The sequence below is a fragment of the Pseudophryne corroboree genome, chromosome 1 (assembly GCF_028390025.1).
Source record: "Pseudophryne corroboree isolate aPseCor3 chromosome 1, aPseCor3.hap2, whole genome shotgun sequence".
NCBI classification, from domain to species: domain Eukaryota; kingdom Metazoa; phylum Chordata; class Amphibia; order Anura; family Myobatrachidae; genus Pseudophryne; species Pseudophryne corroboree.
This window is the reverse complement of record NC_086444.1, coordinates 856,869,474-856,891,505: the sequence shown is the minus strand read 5'-3', so window position 1 is coordinate 856,891,505 and position 22,032 is coordinate 856,869,474. Positions and strand designations below refer to the sequence as shown.

The window sequence follows — 22,032 nt, the reverse complement described above, 5'->3', positions numbered from 1 at the left end:
CATAAAATAACATCCATGAATAAAAAGAGTCCGGGGCAGATGTATTAAGCCTGGAGAAATGATAAAGAAGTGATAAGCGGAAGGTGATAACGCACTAGCCAATTAGCTCCTGTCATTTTTCAAACCCGTAATGATTGGCTGGTGCTTTATCACTTCTCCAAGCTTAACACATCTGCCCACCACTGACGAAGTATAAAAAAAAAAATAACTGGTCAGTATTTTTCGGTCAAGACTGTTAGATAACACATCACACCAATTTTTTAATTTTATTTTTGGTTCTTATTTTTTCATGGTATAAAATAAAATATGCCTTTTATACATAAAACTTCTAATATAGTCACACAATATCAGAATTGCTTTGTGTTAGATATCTGCTTTAGTTTACAACAATGCTGCTTTTACGTTCAGGATCTTTCACTAATACCCCAATCAGCACCCTATCTTAACTGTGCGTACAAACATATAGAAATCTTAACAATTAATTATAGCAGTAATTCCCTGATGCACCATACTTATTCTGGTTCATGATCAGTGAAAGCTGCTTTATGGCACAATTTAGACACATGAAAGGTCAATTATTTACAGAATGAACGCTACACACATGAAAATTAAAGCAAAAAAAAAAGCAACAACATCTGAGGGGGGAGCAGAGATGTACTGTAGGCCAACTAGTCTGAGTGCTGTTTAGTCAAAATTAATTTCCAGTGCCTATACTAAAATAAAAAAGTTTCAAATGCAAAAACAGCAGCACTGAAATGAGTGAGACTTTAGCTATATTGGATCAGATGCTGTAAATCTGAGTGCAGTTTAAAAATAAAACAAAACCAAAAACAGGAAACATACTAGCAATATAAACAACACGCACAGCATACTGTATAATGAAGTGTACAGACCTAAACCACAAAAATGGACAGACAACTGCAGGTCATAACATACAAACCCATCTGCTCACATGGTTACTGGCTTTTCCTATTTGGGCTATTTTTAAAGCAATGGAGGTAACAAAGCTGAAATGGAAAACATTCAGGGTAAAGTAAAACAGGAATACAACATGTACCAAGGGAAGCTTTTATCATGAGAAAAATAATAGCAGCATTTTAACATCAAATTCTATAGATCAACCTAAACATGGAAGACGGCCCCAAAAAAAGACAATGGCAGCATATGTATATACTTCTTGTTTTTTTTAAATCTTGAGTGCACATGTAAAAAATGCTGTCTTTTAAGTGCTACATCAGATTCCTGAAAAAATCCAAATGAATCTAAAACACTTTTCTCTCCATGAAATGTTTCAGTACTGTAATACAAAATGGATGTTTAAAGAATGAAAAAATATAGTAAGCAACTGTATTGATATGGACTGTGTTACATTTTCCATTGATATTTTGGAACCACAAATTTGCGATTATGTATAAAAGAATATGCACGACCTAGAGATTACTCCGTAACAGATATGCAATAGATAACTTGTTTTATAGTGATTCTAACATGCATGTTTGATTTCTTTTGTGCCTGTTTTAAGGACAGCTACTAATAAAGCACTGTCTGCTGACATATATATCATTAATTAAATTGAGACGTTTCTTAAGTGTTGTGAACGTTGACTGACGACTTAATGGGCAAGTAAACCCAAAGCTGGACACGTATTGTCTTACACTATGGAATGCGGAGGTAGGGAAATTGCAGAGCAGAGGTGGCTCATTTACACCTCTCCGCTATTAAGGTTTACAGCTGCTAGCGGCTGAAGGCCACATTGATCGTGTCCTCTTAGTGGCATTAGCTATTTATCATTTATTAATGCATGTTAGCAGTACAATAGTTGTGTTGGTAAAAGCGCATAATAAACATATACGTTCATCAGTGAACTGCGTCTGAAGTACAAGCTGATTTTCATGCATTATTATCAAATGACTGATTTGCAGCCTACAAGGCATCACATTTTCTATAGTATATTAACAATCTGGAATCCAAGAGGTCACTAAAGAAGGACAGTATTAGAGATCAAATATCTTTTCATAAATCTACGAAGTCTTTAAAATTACCCACTTGAGTTGTGAGAGTACAGCTGAATCATTGGAGGCAATTAAAATGATACGGTGTCTAACTGCCCTTGACAGTTATACATCTGAAGAGATAATAAAAACTTGCCTTATTCCAAATGGATTATTGTGCCTTATATTTTATGGCTAAATTACATAACAATATTTAATCCATAGAGACTGCGTTTTTGACATGATTGCTTATGCTGGGCAACACGGTCTGATAAAATGCCTGTTAGACCGACATTTTAACGGACAGCCTGACACCCAGCAGAAGATATCGTGGCAGTGATATCTGGGTTCCTCCCTTGGGAAGGACACATTTCCACATTACTCTGCTGTGAAGGAACAGGGTAAATGTCAGTCTGTCGGCCATGGCAGCGCATACACTGCCTGATGCAAAAGACGCAGCTACAAGAATATCAAAACGGACAGACATGCCGGTCAAATTGCATGTCTGTCAGATGGACAGCTTGAGATCAGTCACGCACATAAACAGTACAATTATCTGGCCAATGCCCCAATATCAGGCAGATTGTGCAGATAATTATACTGTGTAAGCCACTGAGTGATCTAGCAACTGGAAAGCTGACATAAGTTTTATTGTTTCAATGAAGAAAGTTGCAGTATATAGACAGTATTAACCTTTTCCTGCTGAAGCATATTTACTAATTTTGGGGGGTATCCGGTCTCTAGGTCGACAGTAAGTAGGTCGACCCTATGATTCACACCCATTTTGGGGGCATATCTTAATAAACTAGTGTTTTCAATGTTTTGTTTACTTTAAAGAAAAATGTATTTATATAATATAGGTAATTGAAAGGCCTGTCTACAAAACAAGGCATTGTGGCCTGACCAGTTACATCAATTCAAAATCAGAGACAAAAAAAAAAGTTTGTGAACCCTTCACTAAATCATTGCTATTCCACGCTTATTCATTAGGTTTCATTACAGCACCGTGGGGTTGTATCAGAAAGCTCAAACTAGTGGCAGATTACTGAAGCTGTGACCCACTTTACACATTCAGGGGACTCGACCTAAAGGGGAGAATTCAATTCAGCATGATGGCTGTAAATTGCAACCAAAATGGTCAGGTAAAGGCACTTTGAAACCAGTAACATCAACCATTCCCCTTAACTCCTTACAGAGGAGCGCAGGAGAATGTACAATTACTTGGCTACCATAGTAAGTGCTAGCGTGTGCATTGCGACAGCATATCACACTAAACTGAATTCCTTGCAAACAGAGGCAAGCAAGACCCTACTTTCTTTGGTACTCTCCTATGCTATCTTATCCAACACAGTGAAATGCTGCCATAAAAGCACGCGTATATATATTTACAATCAAAAATTATATTATAATACATATAAATCTGCTCTTAGGATATGAATTTTTTCATAAAGAATTAAGCACATCTTGTGTGTGTTTGTTCCAGTCATTCTTCGTAGCACATTAATCATCATAAAACTACATATATCTTTACAAAATGTATAATTATACCTTCCGTACCTCGCTTATCACTTACAGTATATATCAAGTAGACAGGGGCATCTCCTAATAATTCATACTATTTTTGAATCATAAAAAAAACCTCACAAAAATAATAAATTATATACAGCTCTCATCTAGATATAAAAGGCAATGCAATTAATGCCATCCCAAATTATAATACTCTGGTAGTGTTACCTACTATGCACATAATATAGATTATGTACCTATATGTGTATATATTTACACACACACACGCATATATACTTGTAATGAGCTACATCTCACCATATCACCAGTATGACATACATTATATACAGCAGAATAGTTACATTAAGATGATGATGCATTGATAAGTACAAAGGTTTGTTATTTGCCACAATGTTGGAGAAGCGGGCCGTCTGTAATATTGCTGTATGTAGTTTCCAGTATGCGTTAGAACTGATAAAAGCTTTTGCTTGAGTAGTCAGATGTTACACGATCAGACATAGGGTAGGATGCCGTACTGAAAGATGGCCATAACTCCTGCACTAAATAGCCCAGCCACAGGTACGGTCACAAACCAGGCAAGGAAGATGTTCCTAAACAAACGCCAGTCCACAGCTTTCCGTGAGCGTATCCAACCCACCGCCACCACAGATCCAACCTTATAATTAAATGGAAGGAAAGAGTAAAAAAAAAAAAATATAAGAACTATGAAATACAAAGCACATGGATTAGAGATGTTAAATATAGTATGTTAGGCTACAGCATACATTAAGTATAACGTAAAAGTTATTTCTGCACTTAATGATTTTGATAAACAAATAATTAAAGCTGCACACCCAAGATATCATTCTGCTTTGTCATACTGGGAGAAACAGGGCTGCCGTGCAGGGAGGGCAATAATCTGCCACAATCATACAAACAGTGGCTTTGATCAGTTCTTCAGCACTACCATCTCTGTAACCATTTTAAAGTAGTAAGCCAAAACATTCTGGGGCCAATTTATCAACCATTATTTGTGGCTTTTTCCCCGAAAACACAATTTTTGGGGGGTTAGTCGCAAATATTAAGTATCACCAGAATGTGTGAAGGAGGGACCGCAGCATGCAGCGCCGATACCTGCTTGATCGCTCCATTCCTGCCGGCAGCCACATCCCCATTAGGTTCTATGGTGCATGCGATGCTGTCAGATTGACCAATATCCGGAATGCGAATCATTCCCGATATTGGCCCCCATAGCTACCGCCATCTTCAGATAGCTGTAGCCCATTGTAGCCTATGGGCTGCAGATCAGGCTAGAGTTCAGAGAAGGTTCCCCAGGATCTCCCCGCTAGAAATGGCAGTCTCAGCGTGACTGCGCAGTAGCCCCAGCACATCGCATGGACGTCCCTGCCTATGCCAGGTAATACATTCACCCGATGTGATCACATTCTGCAATGCGATCTTGGTCACAAATATTGTGCCCAGATCCCATTGCAAATGTGATCACTGATAAATGGGCCACTTATGTGAAAGTGCAGCTTTAAATATATCAGCAAAATGCACTACAGCTTTAATACCAATGGGTATGCAAATGAAAATCAATTCTGGAATAATGATACACAGAATCTACTGAGCTATTGATTACAAGGCATGTAAAATGGAGCAGTGGTACTATATAGAGCTAAAGATTTATCATCGAAGAAACATCTGATATTTATATATGGACTTCATTTGATTAATATAGATTAGTCATGGAGAGAAAAAAAAGCGGTTATGAAATCAAAGCCCATTAGAAATAATTTATAAGCATCCTTATAGTGTTCTGCAGCTGACTAATCAGTTTGTCTTCAATCATTTTACAATGCCATACAAAGACTATGCATGTTGATAAGCATACATGCCATGCTCGTATAAATGTTTATACCTGGAATTTGTTGTAAGATATGGACTTAAGAATAGTACAGCAGTAAATGGTCACTGGAAGACAACCATTGTAAATAAGTAATCATGTATGATTAACTGGATCTATCCCATGAATTACTTATTCCCAATATAAAGTAACAGTAATTAGCAAAATATATACATACATTACAAGGCATGTGTTACCTAAGCCCTTACAATTCATAAGCATAAAATGGAATTATATTTTACTGTACAGTAAGGTTTTTAGATTAAAAATAAAAAAGGCCCTTTCCCTTGTTTTTTCCAGCGAGACTGTATAAAACAGCGGTGACCATAGATATTTTTTGTTTGTAACCTAGACAAATACTCCTTTCATATTTGAAAAACATCAATGTAGTTTTATATGCAAATTCTAGAAACATTACATTGATACCAAATGTGTAATTTAGGCAAAAAAATCAGGGGGTGGGGGTTGTTTTTTTAATTTTTCAATGCTTGTTTTATTGAGCTAAGTAATAGCTATCAGAAATGACTGAAGACAAACGCAATAATCAGACGTTATACTTTTCAATTTGTGATACAGAAACAAAAATTTGCTAATCTACCACTGCAAACCTCAATACCTTGCAATGAGTGGAGCTTATGGGTATACCCACATTAGAGGCTACTAGCACACTTATCGCACACATTACTTCAATGCAAAAGCCACTGTGGAAAAAACCAAAAACACACAAACAAGATAGTTTTAAGGGAGATAGATGTAGAAAACCACATGCCATGCATGAATTGAGAAAAGTGGATGGCACACAACCAGAGAGCATGCAGCTCTGTGAGCAACCGGCTTTAGATCAATTTTTAGTGGCACAAGTAACGTGATTACGGAGTCAAAATTCACTGGTACTGGGCATCTTACACAAACCTAAAAAGTACCACAGTAGAATGGTTAATATATATTTTAAACCCAAGAAACTTAATGGTCATGAACTTTAATGCAAAGGACATTGCTTAACTCTTAGACATAGAACTAATTCTGGATCTAACAGTATCTATTTGTTGCAGTGATAAAAACTATGAACATAATTTCAATATCATCCTTTGCAAGTTGTTCCCTGTGCCAGCAAACATTGATCTGAGTAGCAGGGAAGGTTGGACAGTCCGGACTATCCCAGCTGCAAGCACATGGCAAAGGCATACCTTGCAGTGTGTAGTACTGATAGGGAGTCCAATATTGGAAGCTACTACAACTGTCAACGCCGAAGCCAACTCAATAGTGAACCCACTGTAGAGAGCATAAAAAAAAACACTTGACAGTCACATTTTGTTTGCATTAATGTCACCCCTTCTAACAGGGCAACATCAAGAATTCTTACCAGAGTAGCCTTCTATGTCTGCTTCAGTGAACGCTATACAGTGGAGCAGAGAATTTTTAACACCGGACAAGTATATACAATATGTTTTAAGAATTTTCTTAATCATGTCGATAGGCGTTAATCTATTTGATTGGTTAAGCAACTATCCCATCTGTTCCCACATACAAAATTACAAATCATATCTATAGGAAGTAATCTATTTGATTAGTTAATTATCCCATTTGTTCCCACAAAAAAATCCAAATATAACCTGTTGGGGTGCTCGAAAACAGGAATCAAGAATCAAAGTAATAAATATTACAAAACAATATATAGGGGTATATGCAATTGCGGTTGAATTCCCGAAAATGTCGAAAAACTGGACTTTCGACCCCCAAAAAAATTCGACAATGCAATACAGTACTTTTCGTCAAAAAAACTGACTTTTCAAATTTGACATTTGACAAATTTGACATTTTTGCAATGGTACAAATGCGGCTTTTCGACAAAAGTATATTCAATTGAAGAATGTAAATTCAACAACAGTGCTTTTTGACAGTAAATTCGTCATTTTCAATCCGCCTCACTTTGCTGGCGGAATGTAATAAAAAAATTTAAAAACATGTTTTTTTTATTGCTAATAGCATATCTATTTATATTAGAAGGGATTAGGTACTTGGTTTGTCTATTTAGGAGGCACAAGTATTATTTATATATTTTTTTAAATACTTTTTTTTTTTAATGGAATGGGTTAAAAAAAAAAAAAAAATTGCGTGGGGTCCCCACTCCTAAGCATAACCAGCCTCGGGCTCTTTGAGCCGGTCCTGGTTGCCAAAATACGGGGGGAAAAATGACGGGGATCCCCCGTATTTTAACAACCAGCACCGGGCTCTGCGCCTGGTCCTGGTGCAAAAAATACAGCAGACAAAAAGAGTAGGGGTCCCCCGTATTTTTTGTACCAGCACCGGGCTCAACTAGCTGGACAGATAATGCCACAGCCGGGGGACACTTTTATACCGCTCCCTGCGGCCGTGGCATTAAATACCCAACTAGTCACCCCTGGCCAGGGTACCCTGGAGTGGGGACCCCTTCAATCAAGGGGTCCCCCCCCCCAGGCCACCCAAGGGCCAGGGGTGAAGCCCGAGGCTGTCCCCCCCCATCCAAGGGCTGCGGATGGGGGGCTGATAGCCTTGAGTAAAATGAAAGAATATTGGTTTTTGCAGAAGAACTACAAGTCCCAGCAAGCCTTCCCCGCAAGCTGGTACTTGGAGAACCACAAGTATCGGCATGCGGGGGAAAACGGGCCCGCTGGTACCTGTAGATCTACTGCAAAAAAAATACCCAAATAAAAACAGGACACGCACACCTTGAAAGTACAACTTTATTACATACATGTTGACACACACACATACTTACCTATGTTGACACGACCTTCGGTCCACTTGTCCAAGTAGTATCCACGGGGTGTACCTGAAAATAAGAATTTACTTACCGATAATTCTATTTCTCGGAGTCCGTAGTGGATGCTGGGGTTCCTGAAAGGACCATGGGGAATAGCGGCTCCGCAGGAGACAGGGCACAAAAGTAAAGCTTTTACAGGTCAGGTGGTGTGTACTGGCTCCTCCCCCTATGACCCTCCTCCAGACTCCAGTTAGGTACTGTGCCCGGACGAGCGTACACAATAAGGGAGGATTTTGAATCCCGGGTAAGACTCATACCAGCCACACCAATCACACCGTACAACTTGTGATCTAAACCCAGTTAACAGTATGATAACAGAGGAGCCTCTGAAAGATGGCTTCCTAAACAATAACCCGAATTAGTTAACAATAACTATGTACAAGTATTGCAGATAATCCGCACTTGGGATGGGCGCCCAGCATCCACTACGGACTCCGAGAAATAGAATTATCGGTAAGTAAATTCTTATTTTCTCTATCGTCCTAAGTGGATGCTGGGGTTCCTGAAAGGACCATGGGGATTATACCAAAGCTCCCAAACGGGCGGGAGAGTGCGGATGACTCTGCAGCACCGAATGAGAGAACTCCAGGTCCTCCTTTGCCAGGGTATCAAATTTGTAAAAATTTACAAACGTGTTCTCCCCTGACCACGTAGCTGCTCGGCAGAGTAGTAATGCCGAGACCCCTCGGGCAGCCGCCCAAGATGAGCCCACCTTCCTTGCGGAATGGGCCTTAACAGATTTAGGCTGTGGCAGGCCTGCCACAGAATGTACAAGTTGAATTTTGTTACAAATCCAACGAGCAATCGACTGCTTAGAAGCAGGTGCACCCAACTTGTTGGGTGCATACAGTATAAACAGCGAGTCAGATTTTCTGACTCCAGCCGTCCTTTAAATGTATATTTTTAAGGCTCTGACAACGTCCAACAACTTGGAGTCCTTCAAGTCGTCTGTAGCCGCAGGCACTACAATAGGCTGGTTCAGGTGAAACGCTGATACCACCTTAGGGAGAAAATGCGGACGCGTCCGCAGCTCTGCCCTATGTCGAATGGAAAATTAAATAAGGGCTTTTATAAAACAAAGCCGCCAGTTCAGATACTCTCCCGGCCGAAGCCAGGGCCAGTAACATAGTCACTTTCCATGTGAGATATTTCAAATCCACCTTCTTTAGTGGTTCAAACCAATTTGATTTGAGGAAATCTAAAACTACATTTAGATCCCACGGTGCCACCTTAGGCACCACAGGAGGCTGTATATGCAGTACTCCTTTGATAAAAATCTGGACCTCAGGGACTGAGGCCAATTCTTTGTGGAAGAATATTGATAGGGCCGAAATTTGAACCTTAATAGATCCCAATTTGAGACCCATAGACAATCCTGATTGCAGGAAATGTAGGAAAACGACCCAGTTGAAATTCCTCCATCGGAGCACTCCGCTGCTCGCACCACGCAACATATTTTCGCCAAATACGGCGATAATGCTTCGCGGTGACTTCCTTCCTTGCCTTTATCAAGGTAGGAATGACTTCTTCTGGAATGCCTTTTCCTTTTAGGATCTGGCATTCAAAACGCCATGCCGTCAAACGCAGCCGCGGTAAGTCTTGAAAAAGACAAGTACCCTGCTGAAGCAGGTCCCTTCTCAGAAGTAGATGCCACGGAGCGTCCGTGACCATCTCTTGAAGTTCCGGGTACCAAGTCCTTCTTGGCCAATCCGGAGCCACTAGTCTTACTCCACTTTGCCGTATAATCCTCAATACCTTTGGTATGAGAGGCAGAGGAGGAAACACATATACCGACTGGTACACCCAAGATGTTACCAGCGCGTCCACAGCTATTGCCTGCGGATCTCTTGACCTGGCGCAATACCTGTCCAGTGTTTTGTTGAGGCGAGACGCCATCATGTCCACCATTGGTTTTACCCAACGGTTTAATAGCATGTGGAAAACTTCTGGATGAAGTCTCCACTCTCCCGGGTGAAGGTCGTGTCTGCTGAGGAAGTCTGCTTCCCAGTTGTCCACGCCCGGGATGAATACTGCTGACAGTGCTATCACGTGATTCTCCGCCCAGCGAAGGATCCTGGCAGCTTCTGCCATTGCCCTCCTGCTTCTTGTGCCGCCCTGTCTGTTTACATGGGCGACTGCCGTGATGTTGTCCGACTGGATCAACACCGGTCTTCCTTGAAGCAGAGGTTCCGCCTGGCTTAGAGCATTGTAGATTGCTCTTAGTTCCAGAATGCTTATGTGAAGAGACTTTTTCAGGCTCGACCACACTCCCTGGAAATTTCTTCCCTGTGTGACTGCTCCCCAGCCTCTCTGGCTGGCACCCGTGGTCACCAGGATCCAATCCTGCATGCCGAATCTGCGGCCCTCCAATAGATGAGCCTCCTGCAACCACCACAGAAGGGATACCCTTGTCCTCGGCGACAGGGTTATCCGCAGGTGCATCTGAAGATGCGACCCTGACCATTTGTCCAACAGATCCCTTTGTATGGAATCTGCCGAAAGGGATTGCTTCGTAAGAAGCTACCATTTTTTCCCAGGACTCTTGTGCATTGATGTACAGACACCTTTCCTGGTTTTAGGAGGTTCCTGACCAGGTCAGATAACTCCTTGGCTTTTTCTTCGGGAAGAAAAACCTTTTCTGAACTGTGTCCAGAATCATCCCCAGGAACAGCAGACGAGTTGTCGGCATTAATTGGGATTTTGGAATATTCAGAATCCATCCGTGCTGCTTTAGCACCTCTTGAGATAGTGCTAAACCCATCTCTAGCTGTTCTCTGGACCTTGCCCTTATTAGGAGATCGTCCAAGTATGGGATAATTAATACGCCTTTTCTTCGAAGAAGAAATATTATCTCGGCCATTACCTTTGTAAAGACCCGAGGTGCCGTGGACAAACCAAACGGCAGCGTCTGAAACTGATAGTGACAGTTTTGTACAACGAACCTGAGGTACCCCTGTGTGAGGGGTAATTGGAACGTGGAGATACGCATCCTTGATGTCCAAGGATACCATAAAGTCCCATTCTTCCAGGTTCGCTATCACTGCTCTGAGTGACTCCATCTTGAACTTGAACTTCTTTATGTACAGGTTCAAGGACTTCAGATTTAGAATAGGCCTTACCGAGCCATCCGGCTTCGGTACCACAAAAAGAGTGGAATAATACCCCTTCCCTTGTTGTAGAAGAGGTACCTTGACTATCACCTGCTGAGAATACAGCTTGTGAATGGCTTCCAAAACCGTCTCCCTTTCTGAGGGGGACGTTGGTAAAGCAGACTTCAGGAAACGGCGAGGTGGCTCTGTCTCTAATTTCAACCTGTACCCCTGAGATATTATCTGCAGGATCCAGGGATTTACCTGCGAGTGAGCCCACTGCGCGCTGTAATTCTTGAGACGACCGCCTACCGCCCCCGAGTCCGCTTGCGAAGCCCCAGCGTCATGCTGAGGCTTTTGTAGAAACCGGGGAGGGCTTCTGTTCCTGGGAAGGAGCTGCCTGTTGCTGTCTCTTCCCTCGTCCTCTGCCTCGTGGCAGATATGAATAGCCCTTTGCTCTCTTATTTTTAAAGGAACGAAAAGGCTGCGATTGAAAGGTCGGTGCCTTTTTCTGTTGGGGAGTGACTTGAGGTAGAAAGGTGGATTTCCCGGCCGTAGCCGTGGCCACCAAATCCGATAGACCGACCCCAAATAACTCCTCTACGCATCGCCTGTCCACTGTCGTGTCCATAAAGCTCTTCTGGCCGAAATGGACATAGCACTTACCCGTGATGCCAGTGTGCAGATATCTCTCTGTGCATCACGCATATAAAGAAATGCATCCTTTATTTGTTCTAACGACAGTAAAATATTGTCCCTGTCCAGGGTATCAATATTTTCGATCAGGGACTCTGACCAAACTACCCCAGCACTGCACATCCAGGCAGTCGCAATAGCTGGTCGTAGTATAACACCTGCATGTGTGTATATACCTTTTTGGATATTTTCCATCCTCCTATCTGATGGATCTTTAAGTGCGGCCGTCTCAGGAGAGGGTAACGCCACTTGTTTTGATAAGCGTGTTAGCGCTTTGTCCACCCTAGGAGGTGTTTCCCAGCGCTCCCTAACCTCTGGCGGGAAAGGGTATAAAGCCAATAACTTCTTTGAAATTAGCAGTTTTTTATCGGGGCACCCCACGCTTCATCACACACGTCATTTAATTCTTCTGATTCGGTAAAAACTACTGGTAGTTTTTTCACACCCCACATAATACCCTGTTTAGTGGTACCTGTAGTATCAGCTAAATGTAACATCTCCTTTATTGCCAAAATCATATAACGTGTGGCCCTTTTGGAAAATACGGTTGATTCGTCACCTTCACTACCGGAATCAGTGCCTGTGTCTGGGTCTGTGTCGACCGACTGAGGCAAGGGGCGTTTTACAGCCCCTGACGGTGTTTGAGGCGCCTGGACAGGCACTAAGTGAGTGTCCGGCCGCCTCATGTCGGCAAACGACTGCTTAAGCGAGTTGACGCTATCCCGTAATTCCACAAATAAAGGCATCCATTCTGGTGTCGACCCCCTAGAAGGTGACATCCTCATATTTGGCAATTGCTCCGCCTCCACACCAATAACGTCCTCATACATGTCGACACACACGTACCGACACACAGCAGACACACAGGGAATGCTCTATACGAAGACAGGACCCACTAGCCCTTTGGGGAGACAGAGGGAGAGTCTGCCAGCACACACCAAAAAGCGCTATATATGACAGGGATAGCCTTATGATTAAGTGCTCCCTTATAGCTGCTTTTATATTAATATATTGCCATTTATTTTGCCCCCCCTCTCTGTTATACCCTGTTTCTGTAGTGCAGTGCAGGGGAGAGACCTGGGAGCCTTCCTGACCAGCGGAGCTGTGACAGAAAATGGCGCCGTGTGCTGAGGAGATAGGCCCCGCCCCTTTTCCGGCGGGCTCGTCTCCCGCTATTTAGTACATTTAGGCAGGGGTAAATATCTCCATATAGCCTCTGGGGCTATATGTGAGGTATTTTTAGCCTTTTTAAAGGTTTACATTTGCCTCCCAGGGCGCCCCCCCCCAGCGCCCTGCACCCTCAGTAACTGCCGTGTGAAGTGTGCTGAGAGGAAAATGGCGCACAGCTGCAGTGCTGTGCGCTACCTTAAGAAGACTGCAGGAGTCTTCAGCCGCCGATTCTGGACCTCTTCTTGCTTCAGCATCTGTGAGGGGGCCGGCGGCGTGGCTCCGGTGACCATCCAGGCTGTACCTGTGATCGTCCCTCTGGAGCTTCATGTCCAGTAGCCAAGAAGCCAATCCATCCTGCACGCAGGTGAGTTCACTTCTTCTCCCCTCTGTCCCTCGTTGCAGTGATCCTGTTGCCAGCAGGAATCACTGTAAAATAAAAAACCTAAGCTAAACTCTCTAAGCAGCTCTTTATGAGAGCCACCTAGAATTGCACCCTTCTCGGCCGGGCACAAAAATCTAACTGGAGTCTGGAGGAGGGTCATAGGGGGAGGAGCCAGTACACACCACCTGACCTGTAAAAGCTTTACTTTTGTGCCCTGTCTCCTGCGGAGCCGCTATTCCCCATGGTCCTTTCAGGAACCCCAGCATCCACTTAGGACGATAGAGAAAATAAAATTATACTCCCCTAAATCCAGTGTCCAGTGATATTTGTAATCCACGTACTTGGCAAAACAAAAAAACGCATTTACCCGATCCACACGGACTGAAAGGGGTCCCATGTTTACACATGGGACCCCTTTTCCCAAATGCAGAGACCCCCTGTGACTCCTGTCACAGAAGGTACCTTCAGGCAATCAGGGAGCGCCACGTCCTGGCACTCTCCTGATTCCCTATGCACGTCTGAGTTGGCAGACAGCGCATCGCACAGCACCTCCATTAGTTTCAATGGTGGGAACTTTGCGGTCAGCGGTGGGGTTACCCGCGGTCAGCCGCTGACCGCGGGTGACCTCACCGCTGACCACAAAGTTCCCACCATTGAAGATAATGGTGGGGGCTGTGCGATGCGCGTCTGACAGCTCAGACGCGCATACAGCCAATCAGGAGAGTGCCACAACGTGGCGCTCCCTGATTGCCTGAAGGGACCTTCTGTGACTGTCTCTGCATTCGGGGAAAGGGGTCCCATGTGTAAACATGGGACCCCTTTCAGTCCGTGTGTATGGGGTATGCGTTTTTTTGTTTTGCCAAGTACGTGGATTACAAATATCACAGGACACTGGATTTAGGTGAGTATATAATTTTATTTTCAGGTACCCCGGATTCTTCGACCTTGGAGACGTGGCAGTCGGCGTGTCAACATAGGTAAGTATGTATGTGTTGGCATGTGTGAAATAAAGTTGTATTTTCACGGTGTGCGTGTCGTTTTTATTTGGGTATTTTTTTGCAGAAGAACTACAGGTACCAGCGGGCCCGTTTCCCCCCCCCCCCCCCGCATGCTGGTACTTGTGGTTCTCCAAGTACCAGCTTGCGGGGGAGGCTTGCTGGGACTTGTAGTTCTTCTGCAAAAACCAATATTCTTTCATTTTTACACATGGCTATCAGCCCCCCATCCGTAGCCCATGGGGGGGGGGGGGGGGGGGGACACACACAGCCTCGGGCTTCACCAGTGGCCCCAGGGTACCCCGGCCAGGGGTGACTAGTTGGGTATTTAATGCCACGGCCGCAGGGAGCGGTATAAAAGTGTCCCCCGGCTGTGGCATTATCTGTCCAGCTAGTGGAGCCCGGTGCTGGTACAAAAAATACGGGGGACCCCTACTCTTTTTGTCCGCCGTATTTTTTGCACCAGGACCAGGTGCAGAGCCCGGTGCTGGTTGTTAAAATACGGGGGATCCCCTGTCATTTTTTCCCCCGTATTTTGGCAACCAGGACCGGCTCAAAGAGCCCGAGGCTGGTTATGCTTAGGAGGGGGGACCCCACGCAATTTTTTTGGGGTTTTTTTACCGTTTTTTGTACCATCTGAAAAGTCGATTCAAAATCCGTCAATTGGTCCGTTTTTCGACAGCGGGACTGTCGAATCCGTTTTTTATTGAATATGTCGAATTCCGGCACCCGCCGGACGGAATTAGACGGTCGAATTGTGTCAAATTTAAAAACGGGCGAAAAATTGCCGCAATTCGCCCGGAATTGCATATACCCCGTAATATGTAATACATGGTTTCATGAAACATACACTACAAAAAAAAAAAAAAAAAAGACTGAAATATCTAGGGGTCAATCCACTAACAATTTGCAAAAGTGAGATTGTTTCATGAAACTCACATACATCGCATGAATGCGCGCACCCGAAAAATGTGAGATCCAATTTAAAAAGCCAATTTGCGGAACTCGCAGCGAGGTTATACGACTTTCTACAAAATGGAACCTGGGAAAAGTGCATAAAAAGTGGGGAAACAATCCTGGACCATATAGAAAGCGGTTAGTGGTCATAAAGAAAGTTTTTAAAAGACGTCAAATATTTTTGCCTAAATGGTAGAAAAATTATATCAAGTGTCTTTATCGAATTAAAAGGTTTCCCACATTTTAGGGTACAGAAAAATGTCTGTGTAGTCATTTTACAGTGTTTTTACACAAGTTTATAAAAAGACAACTTGGACCTAGTTGGACTGACCCCCAAGATGCTTCAAGAAGAAAAACCATGCACATTTGGGGGAAAAATAAAAAAAATAAAAAATGTCAAAGCATACAAGGTACATGAAAACAGTGGATTAGATCCTTTTATCATAATAATTAATTGTAGTTCTCACATTGGGTAACTTCCATTCTAAGTTAGGTAGGAACCATTAGATAAAAAACAAAACAAAAAAACACCTCTAGATGTTTTGCCCTTTGTCTCTCTATGGCAGTAATTATAATAGCACAAAGTAAAATTAAGCCATACTTGCTGCAAAGTGAAACCTAATTAAGCAGTTGAGAGGAGAACATATCTCCCAAATAATCAGCAGAAAAATATCCAGGTGATGACTAGACTGTATAGATAGATGTCCAGCCTCCTGCCTTCTACAGTTCTGTCTCCTGAGCACTCTGTGCAAGAAGTTGCCAACTTTTGATATTTTTGACTGAATGTGACTATATGACTGCATTTAACAGAATTCTGACCACAACTAGAGTTACGGTCAAGGTGGAATTCTTTGATTTTGCCTTTCACTCTTAATATTGCAGGCTCAAACTGACCGTCTAGATGGTGACAAAATATTCTGCCTATTGTGTGGTCTTCTTGGCTTATAATTTCTTGCCTCTCTGAATTGCTGTCATAATGAAGGACTATGAAAATACTTGGACATTTGCTCTTGAGGCCAGCAGTTATATATCTCTTCAGAGGATTTTAGTATTAGAAACTAAATTTCTTTGAAAATTAGAAAAGTCCAATTAAATGGGAAATTAGCCAAACTATGTTTAGACTATCATTTACACTTCTAGGAGTGTAGCCCAGAGTGCTCTTCTGGCCACTACTGTTCGTGCCATAAAGCTTGCTGAAGTGTCTCATGAAGTTTAATACAGGAATTCTATTTCTCTTTGTATACTTTCCATACTTTATTAGATATCAATACCTGATTTAAATGGCGTTCCTGTAGAAATTAACCTTTTGAAAACACTTTGTCCTCCCATAGATATAGCCAGATTCACTCAACCCGCAATGCGGCTGTATGTGTGCAAGCATCACGGATCCACCTAGTTACCTTACCCCAAAGCATGCAGTGTGCGGCTTGGCGTGAAGCGGTTACATAGCAAGCTGAATGTACTTGCTATATCTGTATTTATGGGTCTCTTAAAAGGACACCCATCTTTACGGTGATTGTAGTTCTAGCAGTCATACTAGGTATAGTTGCATCAATTTTCTCTGACGTCCTAGTGGATGCTGGGGACTCCGTAAGGACCATGGGGAATAGCGGCTCCGCAGGAGACTGGGCACAAAAGTAAAGCTTTAGAACTACCTGGTGTGCACTGGCTCCTCCCCGTATGACCCTCCTCCAAGCCTCAGTTAGATTTTTGTGCCCGAACGAGAAGGGTGCACACTAGGTGGCTCTCCTGAGCTGCTTAGTGAAAAGTTTAGTTTTAGGTTTTTTATGTTCAGTGAGACCTGCTGGCAACAGGCTCACTGCATCGAGGGACTAAGGGGAGAAGAAGCGAACTCACCTGCGTGCAGAGTGGATTGGGCTTCTTAGGCTACTGGACATTAGCTCCAGAGGGACCGATCACAGGCCCAGCCATGGATAGGTCCCAGAGCCGCGCCGCCGCCCAGAGCCAGAAGACAGAAGAGGTCCGGAAAATCGGCGGCAGAAGACGTCCTGTCTTCAACAAGGTAGCGCACAGCACTGCAGCTGTGCGCCATTGCTCTCAGCACACTTCACACTCCGGTCACTGAGGGTGCAGGGCGCTGGGGGGGGGCGCCCTGAGACGCAATAAAAACACCTTGGATGGCAAAAAATGCATCACATATAGCTCCTGGGCTATATGGATGAATTTAACCCCTGCCAGAATACACAGAAAAACGGGAGATAAGGCCGCCGAGAAGGGGGCGGAGCCTATCTCCTCAGCACACTGGCGCCATTTTCCCTCACAGCTCCGTTAGAGGGAAGCTCCCTGGCTCTCCCCTGCAGTCACTACACTACAGAAAGGGTTAAAAAAGAGAGGGGGGCACTAATTATGCGCAGTATTAAAAATACAGCAGCTATAAGGGGAAAAACACTTATATAAGGTTATCCCTGTGTATATATATATATATATATATATATATATATATATATATATATATATATATATATATATATATATATATAGCGCTCTGGTGTGTGCTGGCAAACTCTCCCTCTGTCTCCCCAAAGGGCTAGTGGGGTCCTGTCCTCTATCAGAGCATTCCCTGTGTGTGTGCTGTGTGTCGGTACGTTTGTGTCGACATGTATGAGGAGAAAAATGATGTGGAGACGGAGCAGATTGCCTGTAATAGTGATGTCACCCCCTAGGGGGTCGACACCTGAGTGGATGAACTGTTGGAAGGAATTACGTGACAGTGTCAGCTCTGTATAAAAGACAGTGGTTGACATGAGACAGCCGGCTACTCAGCTTGTGCCTGTCCAGACGTCTCATAGGCCGTCAGGGGCTCTAAAGCGCCCGTTACCTCAGATGGCAGATATAGACGCCGACACGGATACTGACTCCAGTGTCGACGGTGAAGAGACAAATGTGACTTCCAGTAGGGCCACACGTTACATGATTGAGGCAATGAAAAATGTTTTACACATTTCTGATAATACGAGTACCACCAAAAAGGGGTATTATGTTCGGTGAGGAAAAACTACCTGTAGTTTTCCTGAATCTGAGAAATTAAATGAGGTGTGTGATGATGCGTGGGTTTCCCCCGATAACAACTGATAATTTCTAAAATGTTATTGGCATTATATCCTTTCCCGCCAGAGGTTAGGGTGCGTTGGGAAACACCCCCTAGGGTGGATAAAGCGCTCACACGCTTGTAAGAACAAGGGCTCTACCCTCTCCTGAGATGGCCGCCCTTAAGGATCCTGCTGATAGAAAGCAGGAGGGTATCCTAAAATGTATTTACACACATACTGGTGTTATACTGCGACCAGCAATCGCCTCAGCCTGGATGTGCAGTGCTGGGTTGGCGTGGTCGGATTCCCTGACTGAAAATATTGATACCCTAGATAGGGACAGTATATTATTGCCTATAGAGCATTTAAAAGATGCATTTCTATATATGCGTGATGCACAGCGGAATATTTGCCGACTGGCATCAAGTCTAAGTGCGTTGTCCATTTCTGCCAGTAGAGGGTTATGGACACGACAGTGGTCAGGTGATGCGGATTCCAAACGGCATTTGGAAGTATTGCCTTATTAAGGGGAGGAGTTATTTGGGGTCGGTCTTTCAGACCTGGTGGCCACAGCAACAGCTGGGAAATCCACGTTTGTACCCCAGGTCACCTCTCAACATAAGAAGACGCCGTATTATCAGGCGCAGTCTTTTCGTGGGCAAGCGGGCAAAAGGTTCCTCATTTCTGCCCCGTGACAGAGGGAGAGGAAAAAGGCTGCAGAAATCAGCCATTTCCCAGGAACAGAAGCCCTCTCCCGCCTCTGCCAAGCCCTCAGTATGACGCTGGGGCTTTACAAGCAGAATCAGGCACGGTGGGGGCCCGTCTCAATGAATTTCAGCGCGCAGTGGGCTCACTCGCAAGTAGACCCCTGGATCCTTCAGGTGATATCTCAGGGGTACAACTTGGAATTCGAGACGTCTCCCCCTCGCCGTTTCCTAAAGTCGGCTTTACCGATGTCTCCTTCTGACAGGGAGGCAGTTTTGGAAGCCATTCACAAGCTGTATTCCCAGCAGGTGATAATCAAGGTACCCCTCCTGCAACAGGGAACGGGGTATTATTCCACACTGTTGTGGTACCGAAGCCGGACGGCTCGGTGAGACCGATTCTAAATCTAAAATCTTGAACACTTACATACGGAGGTTCAAATTCAAGATTGAGTCACTCAGAGCAGTGATTGCGAACCTGGAAGAAGGGGACTACATGATGTCTCGGGACATCAAGGATGCTTACCTTCATGTACCAATTTACCCTTCTCACCAAGGGTACCTCAGGTTTATGGTACAGAACTGTCACTATCAGTTTCAGACGCTGCCGTATGGATGGTCCACGGCACCCCAGGTCTTTACCAAGGTAATGGCCGAAATGATGATACTCCTTCGAAGGAAGGGAATTTTAGTTATCCCTTACTTGGACGATTCCCTGATAAGGGTAAGATCCAGGGAACAGTTGGAGGTCGGTGTAGCACTATCTCAGGTAGTGTTGCGGCAGCACGATTGGATTCTCAATATTCCAAAATCGCAGCTGATTCCGACGACTCGTCGTCTGTTCCTAGGGATGATCCTGGACACAGTCCAGAAAAAGGTGTTTCTCCCGGAGGAGAAAGTCAGGGAGTTATCCGAGCTAGTCGGGAACCTCCTATAACCGAGCCAAGTCTCAGTACATCAATGAAAGGGTTCTGGGAAAAATGGTGGCTTCCTACGAAGCAATCCCATTCGGCAGATTCCACGCAAGAACTTTCCAGTGGGACCTGCTGGAAAAATGGTCCGGGTCGCATCTTCAGATGCATCAGCGGATAACCCTGTCACCAAGCACAAGGGTGTCTCTCCTGTGGTTGTTGCAGAGTGCTCATCTTCTAGAGGGCCGCAGATTCGACATTCAGGACTGGGTCCTGGTGACCACGGATGCCAGCCTGCGAGGCTGGGGAGCAGTCACACAGGGAAGGAATTTCCAGAGCTTATGGTCAAGCCTGGAGACATCACTTCACATAAATATCCTGAAGCTAAGGGCCATTTACAATGCTCTAAGCTCAGCAAGACCTCTGCTTCAAGGTCACCCGGAGTTGATCCAGTCGGACAACATCACGGCAGTCACCCACGTAAACAGACAGGGTGACACAAGAAGCAGGAGGGCAATGGCAGAAGCTGCAAGGATTCTTCGCTGGGCGGAAAATCATGTGATAGCACTGTCAGCAAGTGGGGACTTCACCCAGAAGTCTTCCACATGTTTATAAAACTCGACAAGTATTGCGCCGGGTCAAGGGACCTTCCGGCAATAGCTGTAGACGCTCTGGTAACACAGTGGGTGTACCAGTCAGTGTATGTGTTCCCTCCTCTGCCTCTCATACCCAAGGTACTGAGAATTATAAGATGGAGAGGAGTAAGCACTATATTCGGGCTCCGGATTGGCCAAGAAGGACTTGGTAACCGGAACTTCAAGAGATGCTCACGGAGGATCCGTGGCCTCTACCTCTAAGAAGGGACCTGCTCCAGCAAGGACCCTGTCTGTTCCAAGACTTACCGCGACTGCGTTTGACGGCATGGCGGTTGAACGCCGGATCCTGAAGGAGAAAGGCATTCCGGATGAAGTCATTCCTATCCTGATCAAAGCCAGGAAAGATATAACTGCAAAACATTATCACCGCATTTGGCGAAAATATGTTGCGTGGTGCGAGGCCAGTAAGGCCCCGACGGAGGAATTTTCAACTAGGTCGATTCCTATATTTCCTGCAAACAGGTGTGTCTATGGGCCTGAAATGGGGGTCCATTAAGGTTCAAATTTCAGCCCTGTCAATTTTCTTCCAAAAAGAACTAGCTTCAGTCCCTGAAGTTCAGACGTTTGTGAAAGGGGTACTGTATATACAGCCTCCTTTTGTGCCTCCAGTGGCACCTTGGGATCTAAATGTAGTTTTTGGGTTCCAAAAGTCACATTGGTTTGAACCACTTAAATATGTGGAGTTAAAATATCTCACATGGAAAGTGGTCATGCTGTTGGCCCTGGCCTGGGCCAGGTGCGTGTCAGAATTGGCGGTTTTATCCTGTAAAAGCCCTCATCTGATTTTCCATTCGGACAGGGCGGAATTGAGGACTTGTCCTCAGTTTCTCCCTAAGGTGGTTTTCAGCGTTTCACCTGAATCAACCTATTGTGGTGCCTGCGGCTGCTAGGGACTTGGAGGACTCCAGGTTGCTAGACGTTGTCAGGGCCCTGGAAATGTAGGTTTCCAGGACGGCTGGAGTCGGCAGGTCTGACTCGTTGTTTGTTCTGTGTGCACCCAACAAGCTGGGTGCTCCTGCTTCTAAGCAGACGATTGCTCGTTGGATTTGTAGTACAATTCAGCTTGCACATTCTGTGGCAGGCCTGCCACAGACAAAATCTGTAAAAGCCCATTCCACAGGGAAGGTGGGCTCATCTTGGGCGGCTGCCCGAGGGGTCTCGGCTTTGCAACTTTGCCGAGCAGCTACTTGGTCAGGAGCAAATACGTTTGTAAAAT

The 22,032-nt window shown here is 44.3% G+C and overlaps 1 protein-coding gene across 3 annotated transcripts in view; it reads right to left on the bottom strand.

Annotated features, from left to right (window-relative positions):
* Positions 1 to 252: 252 nt before the first annotated feature.
* Positions 253 to 22,032, bottom strand: part of SLC20A2 (solute carrier family 20 member 2) — a 172,510-nt gene continuing 150,730 nt past the window's right edge. For all 3 annotated transcript variants that reach the window (XM_063919968.1, XM_063919969.1, XM_063919967.1), the window contains exons 10-11: positions 6,591 to 6,675; positions 253 to 4,173 (exon numbers count right to left, since the gene is read on the bottom strand). In XM_063919968.1, coding sequence (XP_063776038.1) covers positions 4,009 to 4,173; positions 6,591 to 6,675 — 250 coding nt within the window. In that variant the 3' untranslated portion in view covers positions 253 to 4,008. The remainder of the gene's footprint in view (positions 4,174 to 6,590; positions 6,676 to 22,032) is intronic.